This window comes from Ovis aries, chromosome 17, assembly GCF_016772045.2.
Source record: "Ovis aries strain OAR_USU_Benz2616 breed Rambouillet chromosome 17, ARS-UI_Ramb_v3.0, whole genome shotgun sequence".
NCBI lineage: Eukaryota > Metazoa > Chordata > Mammalia > Artiodactyla > Bovidae > Ovis > Ovis aries.
The window spans coordinates 34,825,659-34,843,569 of record NC_056070.1 but is presented as its reverse complement, the minus strand read 5'-3'; the positions used below and the strand labels follow the sequence as shown (position 1 = coordinate 34,843,569).

Here is a 17,911-nt window from a genome sequence, read left to right as displayed (position 1 = left end):
ATTATACCTTTCTGTTTAGAGGCATTCTACTAGAGGTATCAATACCTTTCTGAATTGCTAATATTTTTATTGAAATGAATGAATTAAATAACTTAGATGTTCTATGTTACCAACAGAAACTAACAGAATTTTGAAACTAGAAGGACCTGTATACTATCTAATTTAATTCCCTTATTCATATATGTCAATAATTAAGACACCCTCAAGGGAACGGTAACATCTTTATCCTCTTACCTCAGGTGTCCAGCACAGTGTCTAACAGAGAAGCAGCCAGACATTTAATTTTTGAATAAGGAAATGTAGGCTTACAGAAACTAGAGTTTAAGTTCAATCAGCTGGTGGTTAGCAGAATCTGATTTCACCATATGTTAGTGTCATTTATGAACTGATTTTACTTTAAAATTAAACACCGAGACAGTCTTTTGGAGTTCTGTCACTTGCATTATTTTCATAGAAGCATCATCATCCTTATTATAAAGATTATTTGTAAGCTATGGAATACATTCACTTGTCAAAGAGCTCCAAAAAGAATTAATGAAGTGCTAACTGTTGTGTTTTTCTCAAAAAATTCAATAGTTTTTGCACACAGTAACTCTAAAAGTGAGTCTGGACTCAAAACTTTGTCAGTTGTGCTCAGGGTACAGAAACGATAAATGTTCTTTTCAACGTAGCTGATAGCAACAGTATTCAAATCTAACAGAGGATGACAACATAGATACTTAACTACAGTGAGAAAACATTTTGAAAGACTATGGACGTCCTGAGTATACTAATTAATTTTGTAGAGAGATCACCGTGTTACCCTCTGCCAGAAGGCCATTCAGTCACACAGTGTAGGGGAATCAAATTGAGTCTTTTCTCATGCATTCAAGTCATTGGGTTCCAAATCCTGTGTGTCTATAATCACACTTAAAGTATTATAAATGAAGATCCTGAATCAATATCCACCTACCCACTATACCCCTACACCTCCCAACCCCCACAAAAAAAAAAAAGGTTCATTTAGAAGACTCAAAAAGAGGATAGAAGTAACAGATGATGAGAACTTCTTTTGATATCAATCTGAGAAACCAAGGATGTGGAGATTTTCTTTTCATTCAGTTTCAAGCACTTCTACATTTGAGCAGTCTTACAGTATATTGGTTTTTTCCCATTTTAGAAGGTTTGCAATTTTTTAAAAAGTCATTTTTAAATTATAAAAATATCTGAGCAGTATAAAGATCTCCTTATCTGGAAATTTTTGCTATTCAAAATATATTGTGCCTTGAGGACTCTGAGGAGCCAAAGTCTCACTGCATTTGAACAGCTAGTATATAGTTAAGACTAAAATGTGAAGAAGTCTCATTACAGTGTATAGTAATTTCCTTCTAATACATCTTGTATAAACAAAGTATTTCTTACTAGTTTATTTATTAGGCTCACTTTTGGGGGCATCCTTATGAAGGGCTCAAGAGGAGTAGTTGTTATCTTAAACTTAATCTTAACCAAAAGGCCGAAAAGCAGTTGAGTTTTTACCTTAGCATTATGTTAGTGGTTTTCATGGAAAAGTTTAAGGAAGTTTTATACTTTCTACCATGTTTTAAGTAAAGCTAAGTAAGGAACTGACAATATGTATCTGCTGACCTGTTTTAACTTCTGAAAATCTTTAATCATACATCATGTTCATGTTTTATTTCAGTAACATTTATGTGCCACGTGTTCCTTTTTCAGTTTCACTGGTTAAAATAACTTGTAAAAGGTTATACACATCGCCAGTCACCACGGTACAGTGGTGAGAATAGTTATAAGAATTTTTATTATAATTATCTGTTGATCTTTTCTTTGCACTAAGTATTATGCTAGATCTTTTATACATTTTATTTAATTTTGAGAGTGCTATGGGTCTTTCCATGTTTGAGACAACCGAGGCTCAGAGAAGTATCTCTTACACAAGATTACACAAAAAGAAAAGTGGTAAAGCTGGCAATTGAACACAAGCTTACTGAGTATCATCGTGGTTTAGTTGTTAAGTCGTGTCCAACTCTTGTGACTGCATGGACTGTGGCCTGCCAGGCTCCTCTGTCCATGGGATTCTCCAGGCAAGAATACTAGAGTGGGTTGCCATTTTCTTCTCCAGGAGATCTTCCCAACCCAGGGATCATACCTGGGTCTCCTACATTGCAGGCAGATTTTTTACCGACTGAGCTATGAGGGAAGATTTCACTAAGTATCACATCTTAGCTCTTTTCCAAATTCAAAGAAACCTTCCCAATAAGTACTGATCAGTGAAGATTTTATTGGAGTGATTTGTAAAACTTTATATTATATACTTATTTATTAGAATCACTGTAAAATTTTAGTTTTCCTTGTCACCATTTCTAGATCTGTGGCATTTAAGAAAATGACACGTTTATAAGCATTTTTTCTGCTTCAGTTTTTAGCTTGTTGTGAGAAAAATGTTTGAACTTACATATGTTAATTTTCCTTATTTTCCTTTTGTTGGATTATGTTTATAACAGCAGCATACGGAGGGCCAAGATTGTGAAAAATTACCTTCAAAAAATTGCTTTGAGGGTAAATTGAGTCAAAACTATAGAAGTGTAAGGAGCAAAACTATACAAATGTAATGCCTATGTTAGCTTGGAATTTTTACTGGGAAATCATGGCAAAATGAAAAAATACATACTTTTATGTCATTCTCTGTGTTAACAGTTTATACAAAGCTGCAGTTATTCAGAGCACATGCAGCTTACACAGCTCTTGGACAGCTGAGGAAGATAACTCATTATATTAATATATGTCTGTCTGCTTTTATAGGGTATGTTGTTAATCTAAAGTAATTTATTTACTATTAGGTTCAAACTGAATATTGACCATAATATGACAGCATAGATATCCTATAGTGGTCAGCTGGAATATTCAAGGCATTATTGATTTTTGATATTCCTTATCTTGGATTTTGGTGTCGGACATTAATTTGGGGAAATTCTCAGTCATTATCACTTCAAATATGCTCTACTCTGTCTTCTCTTTTTGGTATTTTAGATATACATATATTACATATTTTGTTGTCCACAGTTCTTGGATATTCTTTTTCTGTTGTTTTTTTTTGTTTTCCATTGTTTTCTTTAGTTCAGTTTTCTCTTTGCTTTTCCATTTTGAATGTTTCTGTTCACTTAAACAGAGATTATTTCCTCAGCCCTGTGTAATCGACCAGTGAACCCAAAAAGGGAATTCTTTTTTTCTGTTACAGTGTTACATCTCAGCATTTCTCTTTGAGCCTTAGAATTTCCATTTCTCTGCTTATGTTGCCCTTTTCTTGCATGTCGTCTGCTTTGTCCACTAGAGCCCTTAGCATATTAGTCATAGTTTTAAAAAATTACTGATCTGATAATTCTAGCATTCTTGCTGATTTTCTGGTTCTGATGCTAACTCAGTTTCTTCCAGCTTTGTTGGTTTGCCTTTTATTCTGCCTTACAGTTTTTTTCTTGATAGACATGGTTTACTGGGTAAAAGGAACTGTGGCAAGTAGGCCTTTAGTAGTGTAGTAGTAAGTGAGCACACAGTGAGAAGGTGTCAGTTACCAGCCAGAGGAAGAGTTCTCACCTGACCATGCTGGCCTCTTGATCTTGGACTTACCAGCCTCCAGAGTGTGGTAAATGCAGTTTTATTGTTTATAAACCACCTAGTCTGTGGTATTTTGTTATAGCAGCCTGAACGGGTTAGGGTACTTGGTCTCACATTTCTGAGGGGTCAAAAAGAATTGTTAATTTTTCAGTTTATAGAGCTTTTTACTTGTTAGGAGGGAGTTAAGACTTCTAAGATTCTGACCAATACTGCCCAGTTAGGGCTACCCTGATAGCTCAGTTGATAAAGAATCTGCCTGCAATACAGGAGACCCCCAGTTTGATTCCCGGGTCAGGAAGATCTACTGGAGAAAGGATAGGCTACCCACTCCAGTGTTCTGGCCTAGAGAATTCCATGGACTATATACTATATACAGTATATACTATACTGTGTATATACTATACTGTATATACTATGTATACTGTATATACAGTATACTGTATATACTATATTATATACTGTATATACTATAGTGTATACTATATACTATACTATATAGTATATCTACTATACTATATGTATAGTAGTATAGAGTATATATATAGTAGTATATATACTACTATATATACTACTATATATATATACACACTACTATATATATATATACTATATACTACTATATATATACTATACTATATATATACACGATATAGCATACTGTATATACTGTATATAGTATACTATATATACTATACTATATATACTGTATATATAGTATATATACAGTGTGTAGTGGATATACTGTATATAGTCTAGTATATAGTATACTGTACTATATACTAGACTATATACTAGACTATACTATATATAGTATATATATACTATATATATATGTACTATATATAGACTATATATACTATATAGTCCACAGGGTCGCAAGGAGTAGGATACCACTGAGCAACTTTCAGTTTCACTGCCCAGTTCTAACCTGTTTTCTATATTGTAGCCACTGTGATCCTCAGAAACATAAATCTGATCTTGTCATGTCTCTACTTGAAACTTCCTATTGGATAATAAAGCCTTTGTCATACACCCTTGGTTTATCTTTCTCTGCTGATCTTTTACATTTTTACATTAATGCTGCTGCTGCTGCTAAGTTGCTTCAGTCGTGTCTGACTCTGTGCGACCCCATAGACAGCAGCCCACCAGGCTCCCCCGTCCTTGGGATTCTCCAGGCAAGAACACTGGAGTGGGTTGCCATTTCCTTCTCCAATGCATGAAAGGAAAAGTGAAAGTGAAGTCGCTCAGTCATGTCTGACTCTTGGAGACCCCATGGACTGCAGCTTGCCAGACTCCTCCGTCCATGCTGTGCTATTCTGAAGTGGTTTCCATTTTCAGTGTTCTCTCTCTTCCCTCTATTTTTTGACTGTCTGATCCCCACTCATTTCTTTTAGGTTGTAGGTTAGAAACCATTTCCTCTGGACAGCTCACCTTGACTCTCCCAGGACCTGATCCTGTGACCTTCCATAGCACCTTGTAGCGTAGTACCACAACTAATTATTAGCAAAATTAGATATAATTATAGGCCTCAGATGTAATCAGTTGCCATTTTTAAATATTTATATGCTTGTCGTCATCATGCAGGAGCCCTAGAGCTTTTGCTGGCAATGTTCCTATCTAACATTTGGATAAGTTTTATCATGGAGCATTTTTGGAAGGATCAGGTCAGCAGATTCATACACCTGCCAATTGTTTACTTGCAGGAATTAGTGCTAACTAAAACAAATCTCACTGGCTTCTCTGATTCTCCTTGCTTGCTCGCAAAGTTTTTTGGCACTGGGAAAGACCATTTCATAAATTGACAGTGTAATTTATATAATAATCTGAAAGAACCAACCATTTAATTGATAGTAATGATTTATATAAGAGCCTTATGTGTTTGATTAGTGTGAATTAGAGGCTGTTCTCCTGTGTGTCAAGTTTTGGAACTTGTAATGCATGCTGAGATTTAAATTCTTCTGTTTAGAGATCCTGATTACTTTATTACTAAATGTATTATGTGATGATTGTATGAACATTAAGGTGTACTTGCTGTCATGCTAAGACAAGAGTATGGGGTGTGGTTTTCTGCCCTCTTGCCCTCCTCTCCCACTCGGAACTGCATCTGGTTGAATTTATACATTTAATATATTTACAGTGTTGTTTCACTCTATAATTGTCCACGCAAATGTTTATTGTGTATTTCTCAGTTCTAAACAGATTTTAGTAAATTCCAGCTAGTGCTAATGAGAATTATTATTTTGAGACTTTGATTGTGTAGTATCAGGATTTTGTTCACTATTAAGACCTGTTGGGTTTACTTCTTAAGAATTAGATATTCAGTATTTTTTTTGTGATCAAAGGAAATGACATTAAAGTATAGTTTCTCCAGGAATAGCTTTGTAATTGACCTAGAACATGAACAAAAGCAACAAAATAAAATGCTTTTTTTTGCCTGCCTCTCCAGATAAGTGTATTGTGGTGACTCCTTATCTGCTGATATGTTTAAATATACTCTTAATATTTATGAAAATATCAAGATAGGTCAAAAATACCCCAATTGTTATATGTTTGTAAGGAGTTTTCTGTCTCATGAAAGCTCTGAACTTCATGTGAGAATGGATCTGTATCTTACTCATTTGTTTATTCCCAATTCTTGTCAGTTTAATTGCCATATAAAATGTGAATATCAATTAAGTAATTATGTATTTGATGAACCTTTAAAAAATAATCTCATATCTTGCTTCCCAGATCTTTTATATTTGATGCTTTTTAGCATTTCATTCTTAGGGAGAAAATAATCATGGTTGATGATGGAGGAAAAGAAATTATTTCAATCTAGTTAGTTCTTGAATATGATAATTCAACAAGTAATGAATTCTGAAGCATGCATTTCATAATTTGAAAAAGACATAATGTTTCTTGGTACAGAATATATAGTCTTTTTAAGATAGTAGAGTGTTTGGGGATAGGTAAATAGATTTTTTAAAACTGTGTTTTTAAAAATCAGTTCTTCAGGTGCTGGGAATGTAGCTGATCGTGTCTTGGCTCAGCTCTTGACGGAAATGGATGGCATTGAACAGTTAAAGAATGTGACAGTTTTGGCAGCTACCAATCGTCCAGATAGGATAGACAAGGTAAGGAAAGAAGGCTGTGTGGGTGTTGTATAATCAAGAACTGGATCATTTGATTATATTGGGTTCTTTTCTTTTTTTTCTGTCAAACTACTTTTTAATCAGTTTGTCATTTAGAGGATATTGAAAGATCTTAAACTAAAGGAAATGAAGAGAACAGAGAAAAAGTTTTGTTTATGTTTTTATTGCTTATGGTTTGGTATTAATGAAACTCCTTTATTATCCCTTGAGTTTCTTCTCCCTCATTGTTGCATTAAACTCTCAATATAGTTCCCTATGGTATTGAAGTTCTGAAATTCTTTTTGTGTTTCATCTGATTTATTTTGAGAAGTTTTTTTTTAATATTTTCATTCATATTAGGATAAAATTCTGGATATTCACTAAGTAGTTAGACTCAAGTTATTTTCAACAGTTTTCTAGAGGTCCTGACCTACCAATTGCTCTCAGAGTAAATAGAATCAAAATGATAATGAGTTTTATTTCTCTTAAGAAGTTACTTAGATTATACCATTAAATTAAGCTATATAGGTGCAAAATTAATACTATCTAGCTGATGCAAAGAGCTGACTCATTTGAAAAGACCCTGATGCTGGGAAAGATTGAGGCAGGAGGAGAAGGGGATGGCAGAGGATGAGATGGTTTGATGGCATTACCAACTCAATGGACATGAGTTTGGGTGAACTCCAGGAGTTGGTGATGGACGGAGAGGCCTGGCATGCTACAGTTCATGGGGTCACAGTCGGAAATGACTGAGAGACTGAACTGAACTGATTGCTACCACTATTTTTCCCCCAAGTCATGTTTTAACAAATGAGTTCACTTAAATTTTAAGAGCCTAATTTATACTTAATGTATAATTTTTTAACAAGGGTCTAAATTGAGTGTAAAAATTTACTCCCAGGGCATCAACCAGTTTATCAGCTTTTGTTAATGTTATTGCCTCATGTACATGACCTTATAAACTTTTTCCTCCTTGTGCACATATATACAGACTTTCAGTTTTAAATATGGGATTTAAAAAAATCATCTTTTTGAAAATATGAAGGTAGATTTTATATGGGAAGAAAGCCTTGCTTTCATTCAGTTTGGTATTTTGCTGTGTTATGAAGTCCTTTGGTTGAATGCAGATGAGAAAGCTTTGAACCTTAATAAATTAAATTGTTCCCTTCCTGATTCAGTGTTTTATAAGAAGCTGGTTGAGTTATGAACATCTGTAGGATCTGGGTTCATACCCAGGCATTTTTCATGTTTGTTAAAAAAGATAGGACTATATCTTAACAAGAATTATAGAAAGTGCTAAAAGATACCTTAAAGATGACCTAATCCAACCTTTTGGTTTCAGTGACTCTAGAAGAATCATCTTTTTCCTGGTAAATACATATTGTATTTTATGATCTTTATCTCCTAGTTACTATGGCTGATAAGCTTGAAAATTTTCTTAGATTTCTTTCCCTGTAGTGTCTAATCTAATGGCCCTCTTTGATATTTTAGTGTTGTATGTCTTGATGTTAGACACATTTCTTGAAGTAGGATTTGGGGCTTACTGTAAACTTCTTGGGTTCTTCTAAATCAAGCTATATGACTGAGCTTGATTAACGCATGTATTAAGTTTGTCTTACTGTATAACAAGTTACCTCAAATTTAACAGCTTCACACAATATTTATTACTATTTCTCTAGGTAAGTCAAAATCTGGGCATGGCAGATGCTCAGGAATTACAAACACTCTTAATATCTTAATTTAAGTATGTTCATCTAAGATTAGTTTGGTAAAAATGTTGTATTTCTAAATTTTAAAAAATGCATCAAAGTATATACGTATGTGTGTGTATATGATGCATGCTCAGGAACTCAACAAGTTGTTGGCCAACTATGTTCTTGTCCTTAGTTGGTATTCCTCACCTAATTGTGGCTACATTCAATTCTTGTGATTGTAGACCTAAGAACTAAGTTTCCTTTCTAGCTGTCACCTAGGAACCACTCTCAGCCCCTTGAGACTTGCATGGCCCCTTCAGTTGTCCCAAGATAGCAATGGAGACTCTCCATCATATTTTATCTGTCTTATGCTTTAAATTTCTATTGCCAGAAAAAGCCTAATTAGTGTCATTTTAAGTCACACCTGATCAAGTTAGGTCCATCAGGTGTTAGGTGAAGGAAAGTCTCTTCACCTTCTAGTCAGCTGGTTCAGGACCGTTTTACATTGGCAAAGCCCTTCACAATAGCATCTTGACTGAGCTAGAATTCTTCCTGCCACAGTACTCTTCAGCTTCTTCTCCAGACCCTATGTGAGTTCTCTTCTGGGCACTAAGAATAACTTCTAACTTTCACAGAGACCAACTTATCTTTGCCATTCACTTGATTGGGTACAAACCTGCTCCTTTGAAATATTCTTTTCTGTGGAGTCTGTCTTCTTCACATGGAGTATTTCTGTGCCTTGCCTTGTCCAGATATATCTTCAATTATACATATAATCTCTCTTAAAGTAGAAATGGTTAAATGAATTTAAACGAGGATACATTTTTCATGTTCTTTATAACAGTAAGCCTGTTGTTTAATACAGTGAAATTGTTGATGTCATCTCTTTTGCTAACTTTTTGCTCTATAAAACCTACATTGAACCTCAACCTCTTGTGTTTTACATTGAGGTAAAATTTATCCTAGTTTTTACCTCCACGTGGTAGAAAAGACCTAAAGAAGTTTTTTAAGATAAACCTAGAGATTACAAGTTATCCTGTGTCACTCTAAGGTTTTGGACCTTTATTCGCCTTCATTTTAGAATACGTCAAATACCAATACCCAGAGGTAATGGTAGATGACTTCCATTCTTTTAGAGATAATTTTGTCTGTGGATATCTTTGCTCTCTTGGAGAAAATGTTTAACCACTTTGGGCAGAACTTGTCTCCAAAGGTGGGAGATTGAAGGGAGGGAAGTGGTTCTTTTATACTTTATTTTTGCATTGTTTTTAATGTGTTTATTGCTTGCTAATAATATTTGCCTTTGGACGCAGATGCTCTGTTTTATTATGGCAACTCATAAGTGGCAACCTGCAGTATCACAGACTTTGAGAAATTAAAGTTTGGGAAATAACTTGCCAAAATTCTTGTCATGTTTTTGATCTTTTATAAAATATTAACTTAACGTCTTGGTTCTAAAATCATCTAATTGTTGAAAATGTGTGTTTTAAGTACCAGTATTGTTACACACTGGTAATGACTTTTGACTAATTAACCTTTGCTTCTAGATGCATCAGAGAGGTGCAAACATATACAAACACATGTATGTATATATGTGTACTTACAAGTATGCTTGTTTGTGTGTGTGCATGCATCATATACACACACATATGTATATACTTGGATTCATTTTTTTAAATTTAGAAATACAACATTACCAAACTAATCTTAGATGAGCATATTCAAATTAAGATATTGAGTGTTTGTAATTCTATGCTGAAACTTAATTTTCTAGGTCAGAGGGATCTAAAGGCCTTTACTACTCAAATTTTTCAAAATCGGTAGTATCTAATTTGTAATAGATGAAATTATATAATTATGACTGGCAGCAAAGCAAAATTGGTAAATGGAAAAAATATTTTGTGATAAAACAATGGCTTCAAGATCATCAAATGATACATTGCTGTGCTTTCAAGTACAACTCTGAATTTAGTACATTGAACCATGGTCTAAATGTTCTGCATATGTTCTGTAGTTGTGCAAAAGACAGTACCTTAAATAGTCAGTGATTTTTGTAAAAATTTGTTTATTATTTAATAGTACTTTTGGAAAAAAACGGTTTTAGCACATGTATGATTAGAACATGGTTTTCAAAATGTGCCCTGAATGTGTTGTTAGAAACAAAACAGTCTTAAGAGATGATTTAACAAAGAACAACTTCCTGTTATGAAATGCATAGACGTAGTTTTCACCACCTGTCTTGTCTGGGAAAAACAGTAGTAGGAAGAGAATAGGCGACAGGAGAATTAAAGTAAATTTCCTGTGCTGATGCTGAAAGGTAGAGGGTTTTTTTTGACGTAAATCTGGAAAGAAGAGGGATTGTTCTAATATGAAAGATATGATGCAGTTAGTCTAACTTGGGTACATTTAATTAAGGTGTTTGGCCGTGTAAATTAGCTTGCATACTTTACCGTCCTGTTGCCTGTTGACTTACAACCTCTGTATCATGATGACCTTAAGTTAGTATATTGGAATGGAAAGAATTCCTGGACTGTCAGAGAAGTGAAATTGATATCATTCTGTGTCCCATATATTGTGCATTTTTAGTGTCTTTTTTGGACAATATCTCAGTTCCATATAGCCTGGGGATACTAAAGCTGGAGTTTCCTGAGGATTCAGCAAGGGAAGTGAGACACATACCTTAAGAATCACAGTATCCTACTTCCTGCTATGTCATGTTTACATGTTAAGCACATTAGGTGCAAAGTAGCTCTCTAGGCTGAGTGAAGTGATTGCTTGGAGTCTCCAGTGGTATACTGAAGCCACCATAGACCTTTTACCCACTTATCCTCCTCTTTCAGCTTTTAGGTGAGTGAAGAGAGGTTGCATCCTTTAGAGCCCGTTTTACGTTAAGAATGACAGAATGTGAAGGACAGATGAAGATAAATGAGATTGTGATGTCAGGTCATTGCATTGTCTTTAGATTGATGTTGGCCTGGATTTACGCAACATCAGGAAACAGAGCAACAAATAATTATTTTTGATGCCCAAATAATGGTTTAAAGCTCAAACTCGGGGAGTTTATATTGTTCTTTGTTAGGCAGTAGCTTACATAGCGCCTTTAGAAGAGTATAGTGTTCAGTCCATGGTATTTCATGCATTTATGTTGGATATTAAGGAAGAAATGATCATGTTTTCTTACCCTAGTGTTAAACAAGGTTCAGAATGGTTTAATTTTATGAATATTTTAAAATATAGTCCCTTTGGCTACTTTTAGTACTGATGCTTGGTATGGCTCCTTTTAGTACTGATGCTTGGTATATAACAGGCTCTCAATAATGATTACTACTATAATGATTATATCTAGCGTGAAACCTAGTTTTCTTATAATAGTAAATTTGTAGAATTTTAACAACTATGCTCTAAGCCATCTATGGAAGAGATTGCTCAATTGAGGACATTTTTGTAAATTATGTAGAGGTCGTGAGTGATTCAGTATTCAAAATTATTTTCTAACTTAGTATTTTAACTCATGGAAGTTATAAACTGGAATTAATTTTCCTCCTAGTTTTTCTGAAAGACAGGTTGATTGGTTAAATATAGCATAATATTTTTATTTCTTAAATACTATCAATTAAAAGTTGACTTTACTGATATCTCTGTAACATGGAAAAAGTAGCATGTTTGGAAATGTCAGCAGATGAGAAACTAAATAGATGAGAAGCTAAATATATGTAGCTTCCAATTTTCAAATGAATATGTATTCCAGAAATACCTTCAGACAGGTTAAAAATACATTTGTGAACAGTTTTCCTCTCCACCCTTCCTAGTTATAAATTAAAAGTCCTATTCATTTGTTACTGCTATTCTCAGATAAGTCAGAACTAAAAAACAAGCTGCTTGATCTAAGAAACATTAAAAGTTTAAATGAATCATAATTCTTTACTTTCCTGTAAGTATTTACAGGATGCTTTTTGATCTTTGGGCTTCCCTAGTGGCTCAGATGGTAAAGCGTCTGTCTGCAGTGCAGGAGACCTGGGTTTGATCCCTGGGTTGGGAAGATCCCCTGGAGAAGGAAATGGCAGCCCACTCCAGTATTCTTGCCTGGAAAATCCCATGAACCACGGAGCCTAGTAGACTACTGTCCATGCAGTCGCAAAGAGTCGGACACAGCTGAGTGACTTCCCTTTTCACTTTTTGATCTTTAATATTTATCAAAATGATATGGAGAGTCTTAGAGTGTTAGAAGGTGAGCCACAGTGTGGTCAGATGCGGGAGGCTTCTTGCAAGGTCATTGGTCAGATGTGGGAGGCTTCTTGCAAGGTCATTTTCTGTTTTCAGTTTTACCATCATTTGTAAGAAGTAGTTTTGTTATTGTTGCTGTTTGTGTGTGGGTTTTTTTGTTTTTTTAAAAGTGTTAAGTGTTTTCAGTATATTTATTATGGCAGCAGTTAACAAGGGTTTCAGCTTCAGGAACGGGGGAACGGAATTTTGTCAGAGGTTGTATGCATATGTGAGTCATGTCTCATTTAGAGATTAAGATAAAGACTGTCCTTCCCAGGGGTCAGCAAACTATGGCCTGTGTGCCAGATCTGTTATCACTTGTTATTCTGCATCTCATGATCTAAGAATGGTTTTTACTTATTTAAATGGTTGACAAAAAAGGTAATTTTTGTGATGTGAAAATGATACGAAATTCAAATTTCAGGCCTCATAAATAAAGCTTTACTGGTACAAGGTTACACTATTTTTTTTTTTCAGATTTTAAAGCTTCTGTATTATATTGGAATATAATCATTTAACAGTGTGATAGTTTCAGCTACACAGCAAAGGACTTAGCTATACATGGATACACATGCATGTGTCCATTCTCCCCCAAACTCCCTTCCCATCCAGGCTGCCACATAGCATTGATCAGTGTTCTCATGCTATACAGTAGGACCTTGTTGGTTATCCATTTTAAATATAGCAGCTGCTGCTGCTACTAAGTCACATCAGTTGTGTCCGACTCTGTGCGACCCCATAGATGGAAGCCCACCAGGCTCCTCTGTCCCTGGGATTCTCCAGGCAAGAACACTGGAGTGGGTTGCCATTTCCTTCTCCAGTGCATGAAAGTGAAAAGTGAAGTCGCTCAGTCATGTCCAACTCTTAGCGACCCCATGGACTGTAGCCTACCAGGCCCTTCCGTCCATGGGATTTCCCAGGCAAGAGTCCTGGAGTGGGGTGCCATTGCCTTCTCCGAATATAGCAGCTAAGTTACACTAATTTTTGATGTATTGTCTGTGATTTCATTTGCACTACTTAGTAGTTATGGTAGAGGCCTATGACTTATAAAGCTTAAATTATCACTTGGAACTTTGCAGAAAAAGTTTACTGACCATTGGTCTGTCCTTGTAAGCTTTTAGCAGTTTACTAAAGTCTCTAATGTCCATTGTTCACACAAGAACCACAACGTTTTTCTAAAGGTTGTTTAAATATATTATTTCGTAAATATATACGGCCCATAAATAATGGGTCAATATGCTGAGGTTAAAATAAACCGATAATAGTAGAGGGATTGTATTAACTTTTTGTTCTTTAAAGTACCTTTAATATCTTCTTGAGCTTTTTTAATATTTCATCTTTAAAATACATTTTCTTGGGCTAAATCATTATTTTTCCAACTGAATGACTTACCAAAATCCATAAATATAGAAGCAAAATTTTTATTATATGAAAAAATAGTATTCATGACATCTCAGTCATTGTTTTTTTGCTTTCTATAATTGTGAGTTGAAAGACCTTTGTAGTGTTTTCATTGTTGAGATTTTCAGACTAGATGTTTAAATTTTGAGGAGTTGAGACTCTGTAATCACAGATAGCTGCTTTGTATCTGATTTTGCTTTTTCATTTGTTTATGTGTGCCCCAGTGTGCCTGCTGGCTTCCCTGATAGCTCAGTTGGTAAAGAATACACCTGCAATGCAGGAGACTCCAATTCAATTCCCGGGTCAGGAGATCTACTGGAGAAGGGATAGGCTACTTATTCCAGTATTCTTGGACTTCCCTGGTAGCTCAGCTGGTAAAGAATCCACCTGCAATGTGGGAGACCTGGGTTCAATCCCTGGCTTGCGAAGATGCCCTGGAGAAATGAAAGGCTACCCACTCCAGTATCCTGACCTGGAGAACTCCATGAACTGTATAGTTCATGGGGACGCGACTGAGCAACTTTCACTTTCACTTTTTAGTAAATAACATTTGATTATGTCACCATGCAAATAAGAGTCTGTTTAAACTTCTGTTAGGGCTTCCCTGGTGGCTCAGATGGTAAAGCGTCTGCCTGTAATGAGGGAGACTTGGGTTTGATCCCTGGATTGGGAAGATCCTCTGGAGAAGGAAATAGCAACCCACTCTAGTATTCTTGCCTGAAAAATCCCATGGATGGAGGAGCCTGGCAGGCTACAGTCCATGAGGTTGCAAAGAGTCAGATACGACTGAGCGACTGAACTGAACTGAATCTTCTGTTAGCGTAATAATAAAGTACATATTGTCCTTGATACACACATTCTAAAAAAATTATTTTTTTTCAAGATTAGAGAACAACTTGGAGAATTTAATAGTCTAGTTATGCTTCTGATATATTGAGCCTGTTACAAAATTTCTACCCCTCATTTCTCCATTCTTTATTACTCACCTATACTGATGAGGAGTATGTTAACTCGTGAAATAGACCACTTTATCTTTGACTCAGACTACTAGGAAACTCTTTATTCTACTGAATAAGCAGCTGTTTTTTTGCCTAAAGCATCTGCATACCAGCCTGATTCTACTCCAAAATGGCTATAAAGAACAGTTTTTACTACCTCTTCTATGTAGTTATTTATATTTGAAAACTGTATTCTGTGTCTTATTTTTACATTCCGCCTCACAAACCAGTCTTTATGTCCTCCAGGCTTGGCATTTTGTTTTATTTCATATGATACCTTTATTGCATCTTCAGAAATCTTACCGTTGTTGTAGATACCACAATTTCAGAGAGAGAAAATAAAAAGCATTCAAATTGGAAAGCAAGATGTTAAAACTGTCACCATTTTACAGATGACATGATATTGTATATAGAAAACCCCAAAGACTCCACCAAATAAAGTATTAGAATTAATACTAGTAATTAGTAAATTATCAGGATACAATATTAATATACAAGTATCTGTTACATTTCTATATATTAACAAAAAACTATCAGAGAAACTAAGAAGGCTCTTCCATTTACAGTTGCATCAAAAATAAAATACTTAGAAATTAGTTTAAACAAGGAGGTGAAGACCTGTACTCTAAAAGTTATAAGCTGTTAATGAAGGAAATTAAATATGACTCAAATGGAAAGATATACTGTGCTTATGGATTAAAAGAATTAATATTTTAAAATGTCCCTACTATCCACATCAGTCTCAGAGTCAATCCCTATCAAAATTCCAGGGGAATTTTTCATAGAGCTAGAACAAATAATCCTGAAAATTTGTATGAACTCATAAAGGATAGCCAAAGCAGCCTTGTGAGAGAAGAACCAAGTAGCAGTCATCATGCTCCCTGATTTCTAACTATACTACAAAATGTAGTAATCAAAACAATATGATACTGGCACAGAAATAGACATATCGATCAATGCAGCAAAATAGAGAACCTAGATATAAACCTATGCTTGTATAGTCACTTAATTATGTCAGTGGTGTCAAGAATGTACATTGGGGAAAAGACAGTCTCTTCAATAAATGATGTTGGGAAAACTGGACAGCAGCATGTGAAAGAATCAAACTGGATCACTTTCTTATACTAAGTGCAAATAAACTCAAAATAGATTAAAAGATAAGACCTAAAATTATAAAAGTCCTAGAAGAAAGCCTAGTAAGTTCTTTAAGATTGGTCTTAGCAATATTTTTTTAATCTGCCTTCTGAGGCAAAGGCAACAAAAGCAAAATAAACAGATGGGACTACATCGAAATAAAAGCTTTTGCACAGTGAAAAAAAACTGTCAATAAAATGAAAAGGCTACCACCTGCTGAATGGGAGAAGATGTTAGCAATGATATATCCAATAAGGGAGTAATATTCAAAATGTTCAAATAACTGATACAAGTCAACATCAGTAAACAACTCAGTTAAAAACTGGGCAAAGAATACACATTTTTCCGAAGTGGAGACAGATGACCAACAGATACATGAAATGATGCTCAACATCATAGTCATCAGGGAACTGCAAATTAAAGCTACAATGAGATATTGCCTTATACCTGTCAGAATGCTGTTATAAAGAAGATAACAGGTATTAGCAGAGATTAAATAGAAACTGCCATATTACTCAGAAATTCCACTTCTCAGTATTTATTTGAGAAACAGAAACACTGATATAAGAAGAGAGATGCATCCCAGTGCTTATTGCAGCATTATTTACAACAGCCAAGGTAAGGAAGCAACGTAAGTGCTCGATGATAAGTGAGTGGATAAAGAAGACATGAGATGTAGATACTGTATACACATACGCATAGGGGCTTCCTAGCTTGTCTCAGTGCTAAAGAATCCACCTGCCAATGTAGGAGATGGGGGTTTGATCCCTCAGTCGGGAAGATAACCTGGAGTAGGAAATGGCAACTCACCCAGTATTTTTGCCTGGAAAATTCTGTGGACAAAGGAGCCTGGTAGACCATAGTCCTTGAAGTCACAAGAGTCAGTCATGACTGAGCACGCATGCATGCGTACACACACACACACACACACACACACGGAATATTACTAAGCCATAAAAACTATAATCTTGCCATTTGGGACAACTTGGATGAACCTATAGTGTGTTACAGAGAAGGCAATGGCACCCCACTCCAGTACTCTTGCCTGGAAAATCCCATGGACGGAGGAGCCTGGTGGGCTGCAGTCCATGGGGTCGCTACTAGTTGGACACGACTGAGCGACTTCACTTTCACTTTTCACTTTCATGCACTGGAGAAGGAAATGGCAGCCCACTCCAGTGTTCTTGCCTGGAGAATCCCAGGGATAGGGAGCCTGGTGGGCTGCCGTCTCTGGGGTGGCACAGAGTCGGACGCAACTGAAGCGACTTAGCAGCAGCATAGTGTGTTATGGTAAATGAAAAATGTCGGAAAGATAAATACTGTATTTCACTTACATGTGAAACCTAAAAAGCGTAACAAATGAACAGACTTAACAAAACAAATAGACTCATAGATACAAAGAATAAACTGGTGGTTGCTAGAGTAGAGGGAGAAGGAGATGGCACCCCACTCCAGTGCTCTTGCCTGGAGAATCCCAGGGTCGGGGGAGCCTGGTGGGCTGCAGTCCATGGGGTCGCGAAGAGTCGGACACGAGTGAGCGACTTCACTTTCACTTTTCACTTTCATGCACTGGAGAAGGAAACGGCAACCCACTCCAGTGTTCTTGCCTGGAGAATCCCAGGGTCGGGGGGAGCCTGGTGGGCTGTCGTCTATGGGGTCACACAGAGTTGGACACGACTGAAGCAACTTAGCAGCAGAGTAG

The 17,911-nt window shown here is 35.8% G+C and overlaps 1 protein-coding gene across 2 annotated transcripts in view; it reads left to right on the top strand.

The window, feature by feature from the left end:
* Positions 1 to 17,911, top strand: part of AFG2A (AFG2 AAA ATPase homolog A) — a 351,807-nt gene that overhangs the window by 122,637 nt on the left and 211,259 nt on the right. For both annotated transcript variants that reach the window (XM_027956312.3, XM_042234360.2), the window contains exon 14: positions 6,596 to 6,722. In XM_027956312.3, the coding sequence (XP_027812113.1) occupies positions 6,596 to 6,722 (127 nt within the window). The remainder of the gene's footprint in view (positions 1 to 6,595; positions 6,723 to 17,911) is intronic.